The sequence below is a fragment of the Drosophila gunungcola genome (genome assembly GCF_025200985.1).
Source record: "Drosophila gunungcola strain Sukarami chromosome 2R unlocalized genomic scaffold, Dgunungcola_SK_2 000027F, whole genome shotgun sequence".
Lineage (NCBI taxonomy): Eukaryota > Metazoa > Arthropoda > Insecta > Diptera > Drosophilidae > Drosophila > Drosophila gunungcola.
The window spans coordinates 1,023,848-1,046,541 of NW_026453175.1; the positions used below are offsets into that span (position 1 = coordinate 1,023,848).

At 41.1% G+C, this 22,694-nt stretch overlaps 4 protein-coding genes across 7 annotated transcripts in view; 3 read left to right on the top strand and 1 right to left on the bottom strand.

Annotated features, from left to right (window-relative positions):
* Window positions 1-22,694, top strand: part of LOC128256682 (aminopeptidase N) — a 153,679-nt gene that overhangs the window by 26,239 nt on the left and 104,746 nt on the right.
* On the top strand, window positions 6,738-15,584 carry LOC128256717 (high mobility group protein Z). Of its 3 annotated transcripts, none has more exons than XM_052987249.1 (3): window positions 6,738-6,968; window positions 14,408-14,627; window positions 14,701-15,584. In XM_052987249.1, the coding sequence occupies exons 2-3, from the start codon at window positions 14,475-14,477 to the stop codon at window positions 14,881-14,883; spliced, it is 336 nt and encodes a 111-aa protein (XP_052843209.1). In that variant the 5' UTR covers window positions 6,738-6,968; window positions 14,408-14,474; the 3' UTR covers window positions 14,884-15,584. The 3 variants fall into 3 exon arrangements, with proteins under 3 accessions (XP_052843209.1, XP_052843210.1, XP_052843208.1); XM_052987250.1 differs by lacking the exon at window positions 6,738-6,968 and adding an exon at window positions 8,324-8,599; XM_052987248.1 differs by lacking the exon at window positions 6,738-6,968 and adding an exon at window positions 8,326-8,595.
* Window positions 15,934-21,599, top strand: LOC128256680 (cyclic nucleotide-gated cation channel beta-1). Of its 2 annotated transcripts, none has more exons than XM_052987201.1 (6): window positions 15,934-16,072; window positions 16,404-16,503; window positions 17,492-19,147; window positions 19,927-20,076; window positions 20,139-20,568; window positions 20,627-21,599. In XM_052987201.1, exons 2-6 carry the CDS (start codon window positions 16,477-16,479, stop codon window positions 21,514-21,516), a joined length of 3,153 nt encoding a protein of 1,050 aa, XP_052843161.1. In that variant the 5' UTR covers window positions 15,934-16,072; window positions 16,404-16,476; the 3' UTR covers window positions 21,517-21,599. The 2 variants fall into 2 exon arrangements, with proteins under 2 accessions (XP_052843161.1, XP_052843162.1); XM_052987202.1 differs by lacking the exon at window positions 15,934-16,072 and adding an exon at window positions 16,094-16,243.
* LOC128256709 (phosphopantothenoylcysteine decarboxylase) lies at window positions 21,531-22,679 on the bottom strand. Its single transcript, XM_052987236.1, has 3 exons — window positions 22,505-22,679; window positions 21,949-22,088; window positions 21,531-21,875 (listed from the first exon to the last, which is right to left on the bottom strand). Exons 1-3 carry the CDS (start codon window positions 22,677-22,679, stop codon window positions 21,615-21,617), a joined length of 576 nt encoding a protein of 191 aa, XP_052843196.1. The 3' UTR covers window positions 21,531-21,614.

The following is a 22,694-nucleotide window of genomic DNA, read 5'->3' on the forward strand; positions in this document are numbered from 1 at the left end:
CACCCACAGCAGGTGGTACTTTCCGAGGGACTTCCCCTGTTTTAAACACAGTGGAACATCCTTCACTATCTGCGCTACAAATAAATTCATTAACAAATGGATGATAAATTTCAGTTATTAAATTTGCTTGCAATATTTTTTTTTTTCATAGAAACATTTTTAGTTTTTGGTAATTCTTAAATGTGAATGGTCTAGATAAATGGATGAAGTTATTAATTTGTTCAATTTTTTTTTTGCTTTGCCTCAAGAATACATAAATACTAGGTGCCGTTGGTTTTGAACTGGCCAAGGACATTTAACGACCAATTTTGTCTTGACGTGTGAGATTTTATATCCTTTTACTACTTTTAAATAAAGAAATGCTTATTCTAGCTTAACCATTCTAGAATACCTATAAATGTAATAATAAAAAAAAGGTTTGATCGTGTTCAGTCAATATTTCAAAGTAAAGTGGTAGCCATAAAATTACAAATAAAATTGTATTACTTTCTTTGTACAATTAAAGGCGCAAACAAACCAACTTGGACTGTGTGGTACGCCCACTCACATGGCATTATACATAGTTGCACTTTCGCGACTCGCTTTAAATTGGGTCACAAAGGAGTTAGTGTTAGTTCTGTCCTGTTGCTCTTGTTGGTTTTGCTGTTTCTTGCTGCTTCTTGCTGCTGGTGGTGCAACAATAGGCGCCATGGAATGTGCCGAAGATACTGAACTTGGCCGTGGTTGTGGATGCCGATGGGGTATGGGTATGGGTGTGGGTATGGGTGTGGGTGTGGGTATGGATGTGGGTATGGCATGGGCATTCGCATTACCCTCCAATTGTCGCTTGTTATTGCTAGCGGCCGGCAATCTCTACGCAAACACACACCAGCAAAACAACAAAAACACGGCACCGGGCCATTCGTATTATTTAGCGAACCCTCAGTTCTACCCCAACCACCTTTTCCCCCTTTTTGGCGCACATGCATCGTCGCACCATCAGCTGTTTGGGAGAAACGAACATCGTGAGAGGTGGAACCAGAATCCGAAACAGAAATCAAAAGAGAACCAAAACGTATAGCGTTATAGGTAAAACGATTCATATCGTATTCTGATTCTGAAAATGGTACGTCGATAACCACCTGTTTATTAAGAAGAAAGGAGCAGAAACGGGATTAAAAGTCTCCTATTCCAAAGGATCTGCCAACCAATATGATGTGGTTGCCCACTCACCCTTAAGAACCATCCAAATAACCCCCAAATAAATAAATAAACCTAACAAAACAATATTTTTTTTTGCTAAAATGCATTTGCTGTTGGCGTTGAATCTAATGCAGTCACCATTGAACAGGAAAGTTCTAAGTTTAAAGATACAAATAAGTATCTATCTTTAAAGCAACAAAAACTGTGTATTTATTTTGGTCAACCTTTTAGTTTAATAAGCGATCGGTTTATTTTTTTTTTGATTACCAGGGCAAAAAATGACGAGTTTTTAAAGGATTTTCTAAAAAAGATTAACATATGTATCTTCTCTACAATTCTACAAAGTGCCTTAAAATATTAAAAACTTTATAAAACTTGTTTTCAATAACACTAAAACACCTTCTCCAAGAAGATGACTTGACTAAACTTGCAATTAAAATTAACGACATTTAAACCTTATTATATGAATTTGGGCAAAGGGGAAACTTCATAACTTCATTAGCCTCATTTTAATCACTACTAAACGATCCCCTACAAAAAGTGGCGCCAAAAAGTTAGTTTCCCCCGAAGCGCAAGACCCTCTATAAAACATAACCGTTAAGGCATAAACCAAGTACGTTTAGTCCATATGCCAAGCATATTGGTTCGAGTAGATGGGAAAAGCGACGCAGCGATGAGGAGCGGCAACAACAAGTGCACCGTATTCCATGTTCCTTGTACTGTAAGCTGTATACTGTAGCCCCTGCCCGGAATGTTTGCCTGCATCCTGCTGTGAGCACTTCAGTCTCCTGATTGTCTGCACAAGGATATACGTATGTATGCATGAGTGTGTGTGCTGGCAACATTCACTTACTCAAGGCAACTCAAGCAGTTTAGTTCTTATGAAAGGCACAAAATACTCGACCCTACAGTCCGCACACATACCGAATAAATGTGAGACGTTTTGCAGGCGACCCGAAGACAGGGTCCATATTCTCATGTCGCCTGTCCGCGTCCTGGCAGCAGGAATCATCCTAAGCTGGGTGGGCAGGGTCTAAGGAAAGAGGAACACCCAGGCATCAAGGATCTCATAGCGGAGTGCCTCGTACATACAAAAGGACCGCGGCCTCCAATACTCTTAGGCCATTACCAAGATGAAAAGTTGCAGCAGAATGTGGCAGAAATCAAGAATGTGTTTCCATGGGGTATATACTACATATACTTGAGGATCAACTTTCTTAAATCTTGCTAAGCTTACTGGATTTATTGTTTAATAGGAACACATTTAAAATTTAAAGTTTTGGAACATTCTCTATTGTTTGTAAACCACCACGAACTATTTACTAAATATTTGTGCTTTTATTATTTGTATTAGACAACTTATCATTAAGTACTTAAGTATTCTCTGTATAAATATAAAGTTTATTTATCCTAATGATTTTACTTATTTATTCTTTTTATACAAAATTGTATACAGTTTACTTTCATTTCTATTTAATTTTGGATCTCAAGAATTTAAAAAATGATTTATTTTGTGATATAAGGTCAACCAATGAGGTTAATTAATTTTGAATATATGTGAGAATAAATAGAGACAAGACAATTGAAATGATACTAAAAAAAATTATTTAAGTTTTCAAAATATTTATTGTAAAAATAAGTAGGTTAAGAAATTTTGGTATATTCTGTATATCCTAAGGATAGCTCTTTTTCGGGGTCTACTCCCCGTAGAGCATCCGTTCTTCGATCGGACTGCTCTCTACAGCTCTGACACACCCAAGTACATACGCAGGCAGGCTCGTTATATCCACATCCTGTCAAATGTGCGCCTCATGCGTCCCCATTTCGATGAAGCGTCGCCAGTTCGCTCGGCTCGTTAGCTGGTTCGTTTTTGCATACTCCTCCCGAAAGCGTATTCCCCTCCTCAACATCCTGCAGGCCGCCGACGAGCCACGACCGGCAGGAGACCCCTTTATCCACATCCACTTCCACTCCACTCCTGACCGACCGACAATTGCCACCACCGAAAGCCGCCGCCAGTAGCGTCGGTCCGCCGACTGCAGCCCGCTTGGGTCTCTCACCTCCACCTCCACCTCACCTCCACCTCCGCATCCATCTCCCGGAATCGAAACCAACACCAGGCCATGGCACAGCCCACCCAGCACCCCACCCCGGCGATGCCGTCCGACGGGCCGTTGGCTTCATGGCGGTGGCAGGCTCTCGGTGTGCTTCACAGACACACGGCTGAAATGAGACGACAAACAACCATAATAATCGACCGACCCACTGGCACGGTGGGACCAACGAGCAACGCGAAAAATGTGCATTTCTGGATCTTATAATATTGTAAAATTATCCGGATTTTGTTATAGCCGAGATATTATGTGTTGCGAAGCAACCCCTTGTTTGTAGGCACCCCGAATTGTTTTGCGTTGAGGTCAACGATCTGTAAAATACATGTCCTGTCCCATCAGAGAATACAGTTGCACAATCTTTGAAAAGAATATTTGCATTTTACCATTTATCTTGATTAACAATATCCATAATTTTGTTTACCACAAAATGGTATTATGTTTAGGGGTGACACAGAAAGTCCTTTCAGCCAAAATTAAAACTTAAATGCAAATGTTAAGGAAGGAAGCAATTTTATTTGAAAACACTCGTCACTTCAAAGGACTGTAATTTGTTCAGTTCTTTCCAAGCAGATTCACAAAAAATGACACTTTAATTATGTCAAAAGCAAGCAAATTAAATGGTTCGGGTAAATAGTTCCTAAAATTAAAGTAGATTTTATCCAAAACATTTAAAACTAAAGAAATAATTTCACACCTATTTTTTATTTATAGTTTTTTAATTTATTTTCGTTTAAGATGGTCGTAAACTTTAAACAGCAGTTTAAGCATCTTTGCCTATTTTCTATTAAAATATTATGGCCATTATTATCTATTGATTAAGTGTTCTTTTAGTGAACCTATAAATTTCAATTTTAATACAGCTTAACTTTTATAGTTCCATTAACTTGTGCGAACAGTAGTTTTCCAGCTTACAACTATGTATGTATCTTTCAGCGGCCGCCCATGCTAACCACACTGCTTATCTTTAAGATAGTAGAATAAATTCCATATAAAGATGGTCACATCATGTTTTTCGGATGCGAAAATATCACTGAGTGCTGCATCAGGAATCTAAAATCTGAAATCTGGTTAATCCGTTGAGCGGTTCATCATTAGACCGGGTCCAGATTGTCCCACTGCCATTCGCATACCCTACACGCAAACGAGGCGGGCTCTTTTGTTTCTTGCGTTGTTTGTGTTTGCTTCGCACTCAGGCAGATACAGATTCTGATTCCGATTCAGATACAGTCGCACACACAGTGGCGTCGCGTATGTGGAACGACCGCCGTTGCCGCCGTCTGTTCGCCTCTCCCTCTCCCTCGCACCGCCGCCCCGTCTCGCTCGCACCGACTCCCCTTCAGACTCAGACACTCGTTCGGTTCGTATTTTCGAATTTAGCTGTAGCTGTACTGCGGTCTATGGCTCTACGGCTCTACAGAGCGAGATACAGACAAACGAAAAACAGGCGGCACTGGTCGACTCGGTGGGTGCGCTTTTTCGTGGCCCAAATTTCCATGCTTGTCCGTCACTTTTCTTGATTAGATAAGGCACTTTGCAACACCACTTCTGATGTCACATCACTGGTTTATGTTAATTGTAATTTTACACTGTCGCATTTTATTTATTATTATTATTATTATCATTAATAAGGGTGTCTATATTTGTAAATTACATTTACTATTTATTAATAAAATTTTTTTTTTGTTTTAATACTAAACCTACTTTGGCACCAATTTTTTTGCCCACTCCTACAGCTTAACTAAATTTAATATTTTCATATTCATCGACCATAATTCTAAACCTGATTCTTTTGTTCTGATCTTAGCTGTGCCAGTTATCAGAAAATATGATGTAAGAAATTAAATAAATAGTTAGTTAAATTTCACAATTTCATTTAAAAAATTTTTGGATTATTTTTAAACCATAATTTTTTAAATTTTTTTGTATTAGTTAAATAGGAAAACTATTTTTTCTATATATTATACTGGAGCTATGCAATAAAGTATAGGTTTAATTTGATTTCCTTGAGGGAATTTTATTAAGCGACAAAAAACATAAAAATGAAGCGTCTTAAAAACATTTTTATAAAGTTGATAATTCAATTAATAATCTTAACCTTATCTTACTTTCAGTACCCCCATCCTAGCTATAAAACCTTAAGACGTGTTACCAAAATCAATTAAAATTAATATTATTTAGTTTACTTAAACGCACTTTTCAACAAAATTTATTTGAGCTTAAAGTTTTCCAAGCACTTTTTCATTTAATTATTAATTATTTACATAGAATGTTCTAAAAAAAAATTGTTTCGTAAATGCTCTTCAAAACTTTTAAGTGTAAACAGTGGGTAATACATTTTGCCAACATTTTTGCACACCTAGTACACCCCTTACTGTTTATAAAATCACATAAATTTGTACTTAAGTAATTGTTTTAAGTAAGGCTTACAATTTTTGGTTTTGAAATATAAAATCGAAAAAATGTCTACGAAAAAACCTACATTTTTGGATGATTAAAAAAAATTCTTAGTTAAAAAAAAAAAAATTTTATAATAAAATTTTATAAAAATTTTTCTTCAGTTAAGGTCTTAGGACTCCCATTTCTGGATAAAAAAATCGATAATTTAAAATGCCATTAATGTAAGCCAATTTTCATATCCAGTACAAACCGTGCTAGTTGTAAAGTCAAACAAATGTGCGTTTACTTAAGTAAATATTTTCAAATAATGCCAATAAAGTCATACTATTCGTTAAAATACTTTGAAACTGTAAAAGCCATAAGTAAGAAAAATGTATTTTTCACACATTCTCATACCCAGTTTAACTCACATTATATATAAAAAAATAAAAATTGGTACTTAAAACAAAAGAAACAACTATTTTTATGGTGTATACTTGGAGTTAAGGTGCCTGAACTCATATTTTGAGATATTAAATAAGAAATTTTCAGATGCCATTAGTAAGACTCATATTTTCCCAACTTATCCTCATACTCAGTACACCCCATGTTAGTGATAAAACCATCCAAAATTCAGCCGAAAAGCAAAAGATACAATACTACTTGGTCGGCCAAAGCGAACCAGAGGCCAGGCAGGCCAGACCAAGACCAAGACCAGGCGGCCATGTTCAATGCTCTGACTCTGCGCTCTTGCCGCTGATACCTTCACACCCCTTCCCCTTCCCCTTCCCCTTCCCCCGCCCCACCATCCGTTCCGTCCATCTGCTCTGTTCATATAACGAACGAAGCAACGAGCACACAGCGACAAAATGCCAGCCAGGCCAGGCCAGGCCAGATACACACGGACGGCAGTGTTCTGTATCTGTGAGTGCCAACGAGCACCGATACACAGATACTCGGCACGCACACCAGCACAGGCCCCAGTTTGGTTTGCCTGCGTTTGCGTCGTACTCGAGCTATATGGCGTATGGCGTATGGCGTATGGCCGTTTTGCTCTGCTCTGGGCTCTGGCATTCACTCTGTGTACTGGTACTGCTCTGTGTATTTCATATTCCAAAGGCAAAGGCAAAAGCTGTACTACGTACGCTCAAGCGACTTGGGTTTTCAGTGGAAGAAAAATTTATACAGTGAACAGAACAGGCAATACTGAAGCTAGTACTGCAAACGTACCAAAATCGAGGAGACCACTGCGATTTGTTGCAATTAAAACGCAAATTACGCGAGTTTTTCATACGGGTGAGTGTCAAGTGCTTCACTACGATTGATTCGCCATTGTCTCGCCTCAATTATCTGGCCAAGAAACAGCGCCACGGTGGCCATTTATTATATAAATTTTGCTAAATAAACCCAAACGACCCAATTTTGCGGTGCGGCGTGGGTTATAATACGCTCTACTACTTGGGCCACATAGAGCTATACGGCTGGCAGTGCTTTCGCCTTTTGGTTAGGTGGCTTTGGCTGTGGCTTCGTCCACATCGTGCTCGTATCGAATTGAAATTTTGAATGGAGGGCGCGCGCGAAATATTGACGGTTATTTTTTGAAATGCAGCCGCATTGTGTGTGAGCTGATTCGTTGGCTGATTACTCAATCGATTGAAATGTAAATGTCAAATCAATATTCTAGGTTAAATCATTTTTTTGGAAAAAACTCACAAATCTTACTTGTTTTTTTGCGAAGGCCTACGAAAGAAGTTGAAGTCAATTTTTAATGTCTATTGGGCGACAGAGAAATTCACGGGGAATTTGGGAATAGGAGTGCGTTATTTTTTAATTTTTGCGGGACGGGGGGAGGGCGGTACAGGTGGGCGGGCGGCAGTGACGACGTTTGTGACGAGCTGAGGAGTATAAAATAAGGGGAAGGGAGAGAGGGGCGGAGGGGGGGAAAGCGGCGCCGCCAAATACTACTGGCAATTCGTTCTCACAGCTCCATGCTTTTTATATGAACAAACAGGGTACAGTCGCGGCAAAAATAGTCGGTACATGCGCGTCTTGTTAAGTTTAAGGGTGTTTAATAGGAGTTTTAACGCAAGTAGGGTTTGATTTAGGCGTATTTCAAAGAAACATAGTTTTTGTATTTAATATGAAAATTGAAAAAAATGTTTTTATTTTATTGCATTTGAAATGCATTTTTATATGTCTGTGAATTATCTCTTAGCTCGTAATTAATTGTTCTACATACTATTTTCAATATTCTGTGCCTTAACTGTGCATGCGCTGTACCAGCTAAGTGCCTCTCGAACGGCTCAATTTCGCAGCCCGCCAGTGTGCGGCCACGCAAATGAGTCGCCTTCGCCCGAGCCGTACACACCCGAAGGCCCGCCACTGTGCGCATACAGTCGCCTACCCCGATTTGCCCTGTGTGTTGGTTGGCTGGTTGGCTGGGTTGTTCGACTCTCAGATACAGATACTTTGCTTTGGCTGCCGCTGCCTGCTATTTGATGGTCTCGCTGTTCGTCGTTCGTTTTGCCTTTGCCTTTGCTTTTGCTGCTGCTGCTGCTGCTGCCGCCGCTGCTACTGCTGCCCTCCTCTCTCTGCTTTTCGCCTCTGTGTTGCTGTTTCGGTTTTGGTTCGGTTTGGTTAGGTTTCTGTATAGCTTGTGTGGCCATTGCCTGGTACAGCTGCTTCAGTTGAATTTCAGTTCAGTTCGCCTGGCCTGCCTATAGACGCTCGCAGTACCAGTACGTACATTCAGTCTCAGTCTCAGTCTCAGTCTCACTTCAGTTCGTTTCGTACGAGGCGATTTTCACAGGCACAGGCACAGACACAGGCAGTAGTGTAGCAGTACCAGAATCGAGAACCCAGTATCCAGTACAAGTAGCTGGACGGGCCAAGAAGAGTGAAGTAAACACCGAAACAAGGCAAAGTACGTACGTAGATATGGCAATACGAGTATTTTTCATACGATTTTTGCACTTTGCTGGCCAAGCATTTACACTCGCCGTCAAATTAGTCGGCCAGGCGATAATCTTTGATTGAAGTGAAATCATGTACGCGGAAATATATTTTTTATCGGTTATGTATTTAAATAATTAATCGCCACTTATGGTTGACTTGCAGGGTTTTTTGTGAGAAATATTGTTTTTTAGTTGTTACCGGACTTAAATCATTTGCCTTAAGATACATTGTTTGTTGTTCGTGGATTCATTTTAATAACTAAGCATAATTGGTGGGTGTTTGTGGTGAAATTAAAAGAATTATTGTCTTCAATCTCTTGTGACTAAAAATATGTGTTTAGTTCGGTAAAATAAATTCAATTAATTTATGATTTGTGATAAATAAACGATTTAAACTTTTTTTCTCAGGGGTTTTTGTTATAACATGAAATTGAAATTATAAGTTAATTTCCAACACAAAATTTAAAAACTCATAGTGGCTTTAGTTTTTTTTTACAACCAATTTCTTTTTCATTAGTTTCAAGGCTTTGTGATTCAATTTGAATTGATAACCACTATGTTAAGGTGTTAGGCTGATTTTCGAAATGACATTAGCCTATAATACATTTGGTTTGTCGGTATCTTAGAGTGAATTTTAAAAACGTAAACTTATAAACGGTTTATAGGTGTTGAAGTTTAAATGACTAAAAATGCATGCAAAATCAAAAAAAATTTTTTTTGCATATTTTTTTGTAGGGTAGGTCCATTTAAATTGAAAGCGTCCGACAATCCTGTAACACTTGATAGCGCTGAGGGATCGACAAATGTCATACTGTGTTGTAAGGGTCATTCGAAGACAATTTTAATCATGGAACAATACGCTCCAAAAGAACGCGCTGAAGTTGTTAAGTTTTATATTCAAAATTTGGGAAAACCAAGCGTGCGTGTTGTGCAAAAAATAAAGTTAAAAGTGCACCCGCTGACAACAGTATAAGACGTTTATACGCAAAGTTTATGAACTTAAAATAAAGCGTAAACAAACCAAATTGTCGATTATATGAGCCTTGGTCCGTATTTTTAACAAACCAATCGTGAGGTAAATGGCGATCGTTATCGAGCCATGATAACTGATTTTGTGATCCCAATATCTCGTGGAAAATGGTTTGGATGATTTCTGGTTTTAACAGGATGCACAACAAACAATCGATTTATTGCGGTCATTGTATCCCGGACGACTCATATCGAAAAGAGGCGATTTTGACTGGCTACCGAGGTCACCAGATTTGACTTCATCGGAATTTTTTTTGTTGTGCTATTTGAAATCCACGGTTACAAGCCAAGGACACTAGCTCAACTCAGAGCTAACATACGCCAAAAACAAATACTTCCAATTTAAATGGCCTTACCTGTATTATAAACATAATTACACAGTAAAAAAAAATTAGTTAGGGATCTTCAAAGTAATTTTTTTGTAAAAATAAAAAACTTTTATTTTTGAACTGATCAAAGTTCTGTTTGGCCAGTGTAGTTTGTTGTCTCATCCGTTGACTGCGTTCCCCAGTGCAAGTCACTTTCTGCCGCACCTGCTCGTTGGGGCTTTTGATTTCTGATCGGCTTTGGGTCTCGCCTTTGGGAAATGGCCACCCGCTGTCCACCCACCTGTCGCCATCTGCGGCTTCCCTTGGCTGAGCCGCTTTTCTTGGTATTTGCCACTTGGTTCTGGGTGGACAGCCGGGCTAATCCTGTTTCCTGGAGTGGACAAAAGGGACTTTTGCTTTTCTCAACGGTTGTCACATGATTGCTTAGTTTGTTACAGTCAAGTTTTTCTTTTTTTCGAAGTTCATATCAAAAAAGAGTGGTATAAAATACCAGGGTATCTTTTAGGGCTTAAGGATCATAGCTGATCTTCACGGATCTTTAGCCAGGCTTACCTGATACTCAACCTTTTTACTTTTCCTAGGCGGCATTTGATTGCTATTTTGGTTATATGGTGTTTTCTTTTGTTTTCCATTCCGCGTGCGCGTGTTTTGTTGTTATTTTTTAGCGTTTTGCGCGCTGCACTCCCGAGTGCAAACTAAAAATGGCGCCAAAAGTTTTGTCACTCAGGCCCCCCACTGACTCACACATCCAGAAAAAGGCACACCGATAGGGAGTGGGAGAGGAAGAGCGCGATAGAGCGGCAAAGCTTCTCGTTCTCGGGGGCATTTACAGTTACAAAGCTCTTTTCGCGCCACTTTTGTGCTGATTTTCCTAATCGAATACGAATACTGGCATAGAACCACGCTAATCTATAGGGCGATAGCCGGGTATAATTGCGTTGATATGCGTCAAAGTCACAGGCGATCGTATTTTTTCCCGCTCTTTTTTTGAGTTTGTGATATCAGGTAATGCTTCCTTGTGTGATATTGCTCGTAGCGGGCTATTAATATCATTGTAATTTTTATTGAATAGTTTCGCACTTTTCTCATTTCAAATAATATTAACTAACTTTTATATATTTTAATTTAAGAGTATGCGCTTATAAAAAGAAAAACATTTATAAATTAGCTGTTGTAATCGGAATATATTCCTCAGATTTGTGATAAACAGACATCCTGCTAATTAAAATACATACAAAATTTAGGAATAATTTAGAGCCTTGTTCGGTGTGTTCATTCGAAAGTATTGACTAAGGATCTTGGCCTAAAGTCGGACTAAATTTAATTGGTGCAGGAGCTGAGGGTCGTGCGTTTTCAATACGCGCAATGGACCGAAGCGTTTTTATCGAATAATCATATTTTCAGATAAAGCTCATTTAAACTCCTGGGGTTACGTCAATAAGCCCAATTGCCGCACTTGGGGCAATATATATATTATCTTTAATTATTTAATTTTTTAATTTATGTTGAACATAAACCGAACGTGTATTTTGAGTTTTTAAGGGCTTTATTTAGAACGCTAAAATCCCTCCTTGATGCTTTCAAGTTTAATTAAAGAAGACATCTAGGCAGAAATCAACTTGGCCAATGCACTTAATAAAATGAATAATAAATGAAAAATTTAACAGCCTGGCCATGGCGCCATCTAGCGTGCCATTTTCGTAATGATTCGACATAATGTTGACCTACCTACCCTTTGATTTTCGCCCCGACTGTACTGTACACTGTGCGAAATCGGTGATTTAGAAAAAAGGGTCATTAAACGAGGGCATTATCAGCATTATGTATACCCTCGTTAAAAGTCACCACTGTGCGTTCCACGCTCTCCACCGAAAACACATAGAGGCCGTTGCTTTCGGGCATCCAGTGCGCAAATCCCTGGGAAAGTATCTACCCTAAAATGCTGGTTCTGCGCACAAGCTTCGTGCTGCAGGCAAGCCAATATTTCGTTGGGTACTGATACTTCTGGGTGGTTGGGTGGTTGGGTGGTTCTGTGGCTCGGTGGTTGCTATTTGCACTGGTGGTGCTGCCTGGCGGAAAGTCTCTTCTCCGGACGGGGCATTAAAAACACACGCCATAAACACATACAGTTGGCCAGATAAGCGTTGTCAGTTGTCTCTCAGTTGACGTCAACGTCGCTGCCTCTGCCTCAGTCGCTGCCACTGTCGCCGTCGCTGCCTCTGTCTACTTTTCAATTTTAGATCGACAAAATGGCTGTTGTTTTCCACTGAAAGGCTTTGCGTTTTTGCAGCTCCTTATTTTGTATTCCGTTTAATGTCCTTTGTGCGCCTTTTGTGAGGGTTCTGTTTGCCGTTTGTCTAGGGATTTCATTATGCGTTATGCACAAGCGGTGGCCGCACCACGTTGCGTATGCGTAATGTGCCCAGCCAGTGCTGCCCACGCTGCGTATGCGTAGCGCTGCGAAATGAATAAACAATATTGATTGCTTGTCAGCTAATTGGGCGATTTATGAAGTACAAATACTGACTTGGACATTTGAGGATTTTAAGACCTTGTTAGGCTAATTAATTGCTTTAAGTTCTTATTAAAAATGAAAACTCCAGTCCCTTTAAGAGGATATGCAAAATGTATGTAAGCAAGAAAAACACTTTTGGGCTTGAGAATTTTTTGTTTGGCATTTTTGTAATTGGAAAGAAACCACTAAAGTGGAGTATCATTGAATATTGATTGGTATTTTATATTTTTGGATCGCAATAAAATTAAATTGTTAAAAATTCGCAGACTATCGGAATGTCAAATGTTCTCACCTTGTTAGCCGCGCTTGCTGACAAAAAAGCAAGCTCATAGCCCAGAACAACAGATACAGATGTACAAGTATGTGGCAACCCACTATGCACATATACAGACGGGAAATGGTTTTCGCTTTCGATTTTCTAGGTGGACCCCCACCTCCCCTTTTGCGCCAAGATATACGTGTATACATATACCTAAGGGGGAGAGTGAGGAGGCGGAATATCCTGGCTGCATCACGTGTTGCCGCAATGTGCGAGGCCTCGCCAGCCATCCGTCTATCTTGCGGATGCGTGTGTCTGTGCCCGCGTGAACTAGCAACAATTTTGCCGCCGTTTTCCTGTTGCTCCTGGACACAGGATACGCAGATGCATACATATATATATATATATATATATAGGTATAGGATCCGTGGGGTTTCCCCCTCACTGCCGCTGGCCAAAACGAGGACGTTGTGCAATGTGCGGTGGCGGCTGGTTGATTGATGCGCCACTCCTGCCTCCCATTTCGCTCCTCAGGCTGCAGATTCCTTCACTTTCGAGTCGTTTGTTAACCCAATTCACGTCGTTATGCTCCTCCGACTGCTACCTCATCCTCGTTCTCTTCCCCATTTCCCCCTTTTTGTGCCTGTCGATGTCGATGTCTCGTGCAATTTGCGCTGTATTCTGGATTTGGGTCAAGTGCATGGCTCGTGGCTGTTGTTTGGGGGCCAGATTGTCGTCATCGTTGTCGCTTCATTTGCATGCCATCTACCAGCTGATTTGCGTCTAGGCTGGCGAAGGCGAGAGAGGAGTGTAATGTGGGCGGTTCACTGGCCCTTCATCGAAATCCTTTGGGGTCAGTGACCTCTGCGGTATGTACAGCAATTAAGTGCGGTAGTACATATGTACAAGCAATCGACACCCACAATTAATTGGAAATATTGCTACCATAAATAGCCATTATGTAGAGGGTTATATAAAGCCGCAGGGATTATGTATTAAAAGTATTTCATTCCAAAGGTTTACGTGGGCGGTGTGGGTGGTAAAGGGGGAGTGGTTAAGGCCGTGGCTCGAATCTGTGCGTTGGTGTACAAGCAGGCATATTTAATTAATGCACACTGCCCAAAATGCAATTATTAAATTTTGATAAATTTGCTTCAACAAAAAGACAAAAACATTGAGAAATATGCTGACATATAGCATACCGCATAGCCGCAATTATTTTATTCCTTAAATATAGTTTCTTAGTTAGTTATTAAAACTTTTAATTTCATAGCTTTTTTATTTCTTGTTTGATTATTATTTGTAATCAAATTATTCTTTATTAGTAAGAAAATAAATATCTTTAAATTTGTATTTCGATTGAGGTCGAATAAGATTTGTGGTAATTAAGTGACCAATAAATATATAAAGTTAAATTAAATAAACAAAATTAAAACAAACTATTTTTTACAAGCTTTTCTCTAAAATTAAATGTTAAAGTTTTTAAAACTATTAAATTAAATTCAAATTTATAATGAAAAGTTACATTTTTGTTTGTCGGGTGAGGCTTACATTCATAAATCAAATCGAATCTTTTCCAAATATTTGTTTTTGTTTATTCGATGGTTTAGATAGTTCCTTACTAATTATTTATATTTTTCTCATTCCAGCTGCTTAAGCGCTAGGCCCTTCCATTTCCCTTGAAAGAAGTCAGGAAAAGCCAGAGAAATTACAAACATGAGTGGAGATCGCCCGAAGCGTCCCCTTTCGGCCTACATGCTGTGGCTGAACGAGACCCGCGAACAGATCAAGAAGGACAATCCCGGCAGCAAGGTGACAGACATCGCCAAGCGGGGTGGCGAACTCTGGCGCGGACTGAAGGACAAGACCGTAAGTTTGGAGTGAAAAATACCTCGTGGAATGAGTACTAATCGTTGGACTCTTTTGTAAAATCTGTTTATAGGAGTGGGAGCAGAAGGCCATCAAGATGAAGGAGGAGTACAACAAGGCGGTGAAGGAGTACGAGGCCAACGGCGGTACCGATTCGGGGGCGCCCAAGAAGCGGAAGAAGGCGGCCGCCAAGCCCGCCAAGAAGGCCAAGAAGAAAGAGTCCTCCGAGGAGGAGGAGGAGGACGAGAGCGAGTAGGCCACCAGATGGCGGCGGTTGCAGCCTCCGGAATGGGCAACGTTTTTCTGCATAAGTTTTAAAATACATTTTATTAATGTAATTTTTTAAGTGACAAAAAGAAAACCCACAAAAATGAAAACCAACAAAAACAAAAAAACTTAATTAAAAAAATCTCCAAAAAAAATATGAAAAAAACACAGAAAAAACAAATGAATTAAGACCTTACATCTTTAAATATGCACTAAATCCATAGACATGAGAACACACACTGATACACACATGCCAACACAGACACAGACACAGCATAAACCATAAAGACTAAGTTAAAGAAGTGAAAACTCTCACATACACACACATTATTTCCAGTCAACTGTTCTTTATATTCTAGGTTTGTACGTATTAATGTATCTATATGTATGACACTCTTCTTAAACACATGCAGCCCACTGCCCCCACGAGGGGATTCCCCGCGCCCCCTTCAGCCACTTTCGATTGCATCAAGTTATTTGAATTTTGAGTCCCTCGATTCGAAAGCAAAAAGTTATATATGTATACATACATTTTAAACTATATACATAAATATATATTTAAATATATATATTGTGTAATTTAAAAGGCAAAAAACAAAAAAAAAACCAATATTACAAATATGTAATTGTGAATGTAGAGCTGAATGGAATATTTAAAAAAATATATACAAAAAATTGTGAAAACATTAAGGCACTGCTTCGACTTTCTTGGATCTGTTTGGGAATTGGCTATAGTTGATGAAAAGCTTTTTACTTGCAGGGAACTTAAATATACGAAGCTTTGAATGGTCAAAGTTTGTTGCAAGCTCTTATCATAATAGTTGATATTTGATTTCAACGATTTTATTACATAAATTTTTAATAAAAAAATATGTTAAATATATATAAAAATCGCTATGAACATTTTTTTATTTCCTTTTTTGTTTTTAAAAATGGCTGAGATTTTGTGAGGTTTTAGTGGCCTTTTTCCCACTGTACTCGAAACAAGCAGAGAGCGCCTGCGTTAATATGTTTTGGACTAACTTTATAGATGTCCCGCGTTTCGTTGACCAGTTTATCTTCTTCTGCAACGACGGCTGGTGACTTTCTGTCTAGGATTGAGGTCCCTCTGCGAGACCGACTTTTTTCCCAAAGAACGGGGAAAATAAGATTCTAGTCGATTTCGCCAACAAATTGAGGTAAAAGGATTAACAGCTAAGAAAGAAAAAAGTGTTAAATAAATACCTGAAAAGTTCAGGTAAAATTTTACAAATTTTCAACCACCTGTTGAGCTGCTGATAACGAAAAACCAGAAGGAGGAAAAACAAAGAACAGCGCAGTCCAAGTTGCAACAGCTGGAAAAATCAATAGTGCGTAAAGCATATGGATAGGCAACGTAATAAACCAAGTAGATAACACTCGATAAGGTCAAGTGCATTGCGTTTTGCGTGTCCACTCAGCACATTAATCATACGCCGTGTGCAACACGCACGAAGCTAAACCCGTTCCTCTTCCCCTACTTAATTACAGGCCAAGAGGCAAGGCCAGCGACCCTGACCCTCCACTGACACTGAACTTGGCCGGTGGCAAGTCGGTCAACCAAATGTCCAGCATGGCACGTTTTCGAAAGGTAAGCTTTGGAATGGTAAAAGGTTACAATTTTTGATTAGGAGAATGGATCACGATAATCAATGGATAGCAAGGGAAAGTTTAGTAGTTATAATTTGCAAATACAGGAGCAAATATCCATGGTTAAAGCAATGCAAGAGCTAAAGAGATGCAAACAATAACAATAATATATAATAGAAATTGGAAATTAAAACTAAAGTAGCTTGAAATCAAAGCTTTAATTTGTGACTAACGCAATAAAAATAAGCCTGTACTTGTAGCGTTAGGATATAATATAATAATAATAATAGTAATAATAATAATTTGTTGGTGTGTACGGACTTGGACTGAAAAGCAACAACAAAACACATGACAAATAAACCATAAAAAAATTAGGCTTAGAAAATAAATGAATCTTTTGTGAAAAGTGACAAATATATAGTACAATGTTGTTCACCTTCTCTATATTTTTAATTCCTTTAAATATATTTTTGTTTAGTAAAAAATATTTCTTAAGGCTAGTTGTTCTCAGCATTCTTATATGTGCAATCCCTAAATCAGTTTTTTTTTTTAGCTGTTAAAATATTTAAGAGGCCTTAATAATTTGTTTTCATTTCTTCTGTAGACAACAACATGTCAGTAAAGTATATATTTTTTCTGTGGCCTCAACTTTAACTATAAACTCTAGTAAAAGTATTTTCGCCAGGGCTTCGGTTCAAGGCGATTCGCTTGTAAAGTCAGTTACTTGACCCCACGACCCTTTGGGTTAATACTCCATGGGTAGATCCAATAGATGGCTAGTTCGATAGATGAGCTTTTGGCGTTCCACCGACTCGAAACTGTCGTTGTGCGGGTGTCTCGAGGCAATTACCATGCGAATCACACTGACTGCCCCCCGTTTTTGTTGTTTTTACGGCATTTGCGTGCTGGTTCGCCTTGTTTTCTATTTATTTATTTCTGAAAACCGACCCTCAATCGACTGAACGTGCGGCTCATTCATTCATTTGCAGCTGAGTCGCCAAAGCGAGGAGCTCGAACCGGAGGCGAGTGCATCGCTGCTCAAGTCATCGCCGAATATTTTGGAGAACTTTGCCTACGACGAGGAGATCCATTCGCTGCAGCAGAATCACCCGCTCCTCAAGCGGATGGCCACCTCGCCCACCAGCGCCCACTGCGGCTCCCAGAGCAGCTCCTCCTCCACCTCGTCGTCGTCTACGCGTCGGGAGCCCAAGTTTTGCGACACCCTCGAACGACATGCCTTCATGCGGAATGTGATCAACCGACAGCCGGAGAGCGTGCGCCGCTACTCGTCTCCCGGCGAGAAGGAGGCCCAGGTGCGACGCAGTCTGGAGGAGATCACCAAGGATCTCAGGGAGATCGAGCAGTTCGTCAGCGCCACCGAGGAGCTGATGCAGAAGGAGAGGGAACAGGAGCAGCTCCTCCTCTCCAGCTCCAACAAGGAGAACAAGTGCCCGTGCCCCAGTCCCGTGAAAAGGGTCACCTATAAGATAAACGCCTACAAGGCACCGCCCAGAAGACATCGTCCTGGCAGTCCGCGCTTCTACCACTCCCGTTTGTACTTCAGGAATGGCAAAATCGGTTGTGTGGACACCGCGGAGCATCAGAACAATGTGGGCGCCACCCATGCGCTGGTCAAGCACATACTGCATCACGAGAAGCCGCTGGTGAGTCCGGATAGCGTGAGGAGGGTGCTCGAGCAGGAGAGCTTCGAAATGGTGCCACTACCGGGAGCAGTGCCCGTAGTGGTCGTACCCGATCCAATAGCCATTCAGCGGGCGGAGGAACTGGCAGCGGCCACCGGTCAGGTGGTGCTCCCTGCGGACGAGGAGGAGATGGAGTCGCCGAGCCATCAAGCGGAATCCCATCCCATCATCGACGAGGACGAACAGGATGTGCAGATATGCTACAACGAATCGCCGGAACTGCAAAACGAAGATCGCAACGAGCGGGCACAGGGAACACCTTCCATCAATGAGAGCGAGATAGTGGCCGTCGATGAGCCCGAAACGGAAATGAACCTGGACATGGACCTGGAACACCGCAAGCCAAGCAGTGCCGGCAGCTTGGACTCCCAGGGTCAGCAGTTCCTCCGCGACCAAGTGCGCCATTTGGTGCGTCGCTTCACGGCCAGGGCCAACAAGGTCAAGTCCCGGATCGAGCTGCCACCCACTCCCTCGTCCAGCAGCACGGCCAGTTCACCGTCTCCGCCGCCCACCAAGAGTCTGCATCCATCGCCGCAGCACAAGGTGCGCCTGGTGCCGGCGGGTCAGTATCCGTCTCCACATCGCGGAAGACTCTTCGAGGCAGACACTCCCCGCTCGAATGTGTGGCTCTGCTCCAGCCTGTGCGGTGCCAACAATGACGAGCGCACCCTGGATCCCCAGGGCAAGATCTACATCTCCTGGCTGTGCGTGGTGTCACTGTCGTTCCTCTACAACGCCTGGGTCATCCCGCTGCGCTCCTCGTTCCCCTTCCAGACCAAGGAGAACACCAACATCTGGCTGGCCTGTGACTTCTGTGCCGACATTGTGTACCTGCTGGACGTGGTCTTCTTCAAGCACCGGGTTATGTACCTCTTCGAGGGATTCTGGGTGAAGAACAAAAACCTGACCAGGAAGAACTACATGAGGAAACTGCAATTTAAGGTGGGTGGAAGTTTCAAATTTTAAATTAAATTAATTGGTTTATTAGAGCTGCGCAATGGCCCATTTTCTGGGGTTAATATTCCTATTAATTTATATCTTCTTTCACAATATAGTATACACATCCGTATTTCTTTAAAGCCTACTATATTTTCATACATTGCAATTTTTAGTTATTTTAAAAATTAATTTATTATTTTATTTTGATTTAATATTTTATTAAAATATTCAATATATTTATTTATTTAATTAAAATATTAAATGTATTATTTTGAATTTAATATTTATGATTTTTTGTACTAAAGTTTTTTATCAGTGTAAGACTCGATATGTTTCAAAGTGACTCAAAAGTACTTGTTCCTTTTAAAAGTCTTAATATATAAATTCTAAAAATTTAACAAATTCGTAGTATTTTAAAAATCCTGTTTACCACATTAAAGTCTTGGAAGTAGAGGTAAACACGTCAACTTAAAAACCAATGAAATTACTTTTTAAATAAAATATAATGTAAATTTGAATGGTATTCAATTTTATAATTCATAATGAAATGGATTTAAAAAAAATTGTTCTTTTCGATATCACAAATACCACGCTTTTGAAACGGAAACTGAGTATACAGATTTGCTTACATAAGTCTCTATTAAATTTTATTTTATACGACTAAGCCTGCACCTCCTACAAAGTCTCATTTTGTTGTCCTGTGTTGTTATATATTTTCTTCACCCTTCTAAAAGTTTATATTAATTTTTTAGTAACTTATGAAATTGCAATTTATTTTTCAGTTGGATCTTCTGGCGCTTCTTCCGCTAGAGCTGTTGTACCTCAAACTGGGCACAGGTGCTGTTTGGTTGCGTTTTCCCCGGTTCTTTAAGATTCAGAGCTTCTGGGAAGTGTTTCGCCTCTTGGATCGAGTTATATCATCACCACACTTTGTAGGTATTCACTCCTTCTAAAATACCATTAACTAACTATGAATATATGCTTATATATGTAGGTACGAGTGGCCAAAACATTGACCTACATGCTATACATGATTCACATCACAGCAGCCCTCTACTATGCCTACAGCGACTACCAGGGATTGGGCCAGAATCGATGGGTCTTCAGCGGCAAGGGTCATCCGTATGTGAGGTGTTTTGCATTCGCCACGAAGACGGCCACATCGATTGGGAAAAATCCGAAACCGGAACGCCAGGGGGAGTACGTCTTCATGACGGTGGCCTGGCTAATGGGCGTCTTCGTGTTCGCCTTGCTCATCGGTCAGATCAGGGACATCATCTCTACGGCCACGCGGAATAAGCACGAGTATCGCCAGCTGGAGGACGAGACGCTGGAGTACATGCGACGCCTTAATCTCTCCCAGGAGGTGCAGTCAAGGGTCAAAATGTGGTTCCAGTTCACCTGGGAACAGCAGCGCACTTTGGGTTTGTAAAGCTTAAATAGTTTATTAAGACCTCAACTAATTGCAATGCCATGTTTCAGATGAATCCAATATATTGGATGCTTTGCCCATCAACCTTAAAACCGACATTGCCATCTCCGTGCACATTCAAACCCTCTCAAAGGTTCAACTCTTTGCCGATTGCGAAGAGGCTCTACTCAGGGATCTGGTCCTGAAACTACGTGCCGTGACCTTTCTGCCTGGAGATTTCGTTTGCCGGAAGGGTGAGGTTGGCCGGGAGATGTACATCGTGAAACTAGGGCAAGTCCAGGTGATGGGTGGTCCCAGTAGCGATGTCGTCCTGGCCACCCTCACCGAAGGCTCCGTTTTCGGTGAGATCAGTCTGCTGGGCATCAATGGAGCTGATCGCAGGACAGCAGATGTGCGCTCCAAGGGCTACTCCAACCTCTTTGTGCTCTCCAAATCGGATTTGAACGAAGTGATTGCGTATTATCCCAATGCCCAGGCGATCCTGAAGAAGCGAGCTCGTCAATTGATGCGGAAAAATGCAGCCAGGGAGCGGGAGGAGGAGCGAGAGCGAGTACGCAGTGCCCTCCAGGCAGATGTGGTCATTGGGAATCCGAAAACCCCGGAGACGCCACCGAAACTCTTGCAGACAGTTATCCAGGCGCTGCCGTTTGAGTCGCCCGCCGTTGTGCTCATCACCAGAGGTTCCAAGCGGATGCGTCGCAAACGCCAATCGCTGCAAATGGAGACCATCGTGGAGCCCAGAATGGAAATCACCGGTGTCGCCGAGTCGCAGGAACAAAAGAGCCTGAAACCGGGACGCTGCTCGCCCGATTTACTCTCATCCATCCAGCAAGAGCTGAAGTCCAAGCACAAGTTCATTAACCTCACGGATTCGGAGAAGGCTCTGATCAGCCAGTCGGCGAACAATTCGCTGGAGGACATGAAGGTGGTGGATCTCTAAGATTACGTAGCCAATTCCAAAGTATTTGTCTAATTATTGTAACAAAATATTCTGCGATATAAACTCTCTGTGTGTATAACAAATTGTTTTGGATCCAACTAATCGGCTGATTTCAAGGCGTTCAGCACAGCTTCCACGATTGTGGGAACCTCCGCCATGGCACCGTTTCCCGTATCGCCACACATCAGAGTCTTGGAGATGCAGGGTATCTCCTGGTAGCCCCAACTAGTCAGCTTGTCGATCTGCTCCCGGGTTATTGGGTGGTCGTACATGCGGGTGTTCATCGCAGGGGCGAAGAGCAGCGGCTTCTGAAGGTCCCATGCTCGCACTACGCACATTACGAAGTTATCACAAATCCCCTGCCATAAACAGAGATACAGGGTTATTTTTGGGTATGTAGAGAATTTCACAACAATATGGCATTCGACTTACGGTGGCTATTTTCGAGAGGGAATTGGCGCTGAGGGGGGCTATCACCAGCATATCGGCCCACTTGCCCAGGTCAATGTGCAGGACAGGATCTCCTCGCTTGTTCCAGTTGATCCACTCATCGCGATTGTGGTAAACGGGTACTGCAAGATGACACTCATTGTTAGGATTGTCACAAGTTTCGACTTATGTGAGGTGTTGAATAGATCAATTGTTAGGATTCATTAAAGGTGATTTGAATGCAATTGTTACTTGTGAAACTAAATAATATAAGTCATCTTATAGCAAAGTTGTACGCCTAAACATCTTTAACAAGACAAACTAATGCCTTTAAATTTAAACAAAATCTTAAATAAAACCGTAGTATTGTATCTACTTTTTTGGCTTACTCTTTCAAGTGATTTAAGCAAATGATCATACTTCATGGGAAAATTTCTACTATTGGACCATGATTCAATAGGTTCCATTAATGCTATTCGTAGCCATTAGCGTTATCTTCTTAACTTTAAAGACAGATGAAACTTGTAATACAACTTTTATTACAACATTAATAACCCACCGTTCTCGGGTATTTGCTCTAGTTCGAAAAAGTGCTTGGCTGCCTCGGTGATTAGGACTTTGATGTGGAATTTGAAGGGCAGGCGCTCGTCGGAGAGCTCCCTGATTAACTGGGCTAGTTTTATGGTGGCCACACTACCGGTGGCCGCTATCAGCACATTGCGTTCGGGTTTCATGGTGTCCAATGCCGG

Bases quoted from the DNA above. Each gene is read 5' to 3' on its own strand.
- LOC128256717 (XM_052987249.1), top strand. From the start codon at position 14,475: ATGAGTGGAGATCGCCCGAAGCGTCCCCTTTCGGCCTACATGCTGTGG. The intron at 14,628-14,700 runs GTAAGTTTGGAG...ATCTGTTTATAG, and splicing joins GCGGACTGAAGGACAAGACC to GAGTGGGAGCAGAAGGCCAT.
- LOC128256680 (XM_052987201.1), top strand. From the start codon at position 16,477: ATGTCCAGCATGGCACGTTTTCGAAAG. The intron at 19,148-19,926 runs GTGGGTGGAAGT...TTTATTTTTCAG, and splicing joins TGAGGAAACTGCAATTTAAG to TTGGATCTTCTGGCGCTTCT. The intron at 20,077-20,138 runs GTAGGTATTCAC...TTATATATGTAG, and splicing joins TTATATCATCACCACACTTT to GTACGAGTGGCCAAAACATT.
- LOC128256709 (XM_052987236.1), bottom strand. From the start codon at position 22,679: ATGAAACCCGAACGCAATGTGCTGATAGCGGCCACCGGTAGTGTGGCC. The intron at 22,089-22,504 runs GTGGGTTATTAA...GTCATCTTGCAG, and splicing joins AGAGCAAATACCCGAGAACG to TACCCGTTTACCACAATCGC. The intron at 21,876-21,948 runs GTAAGTCGAATG...TGTTTATGGCAG, and splicing joins CCCTCTCGAAAATAGCCACC to GGGATTTGTGATAACTTCGT.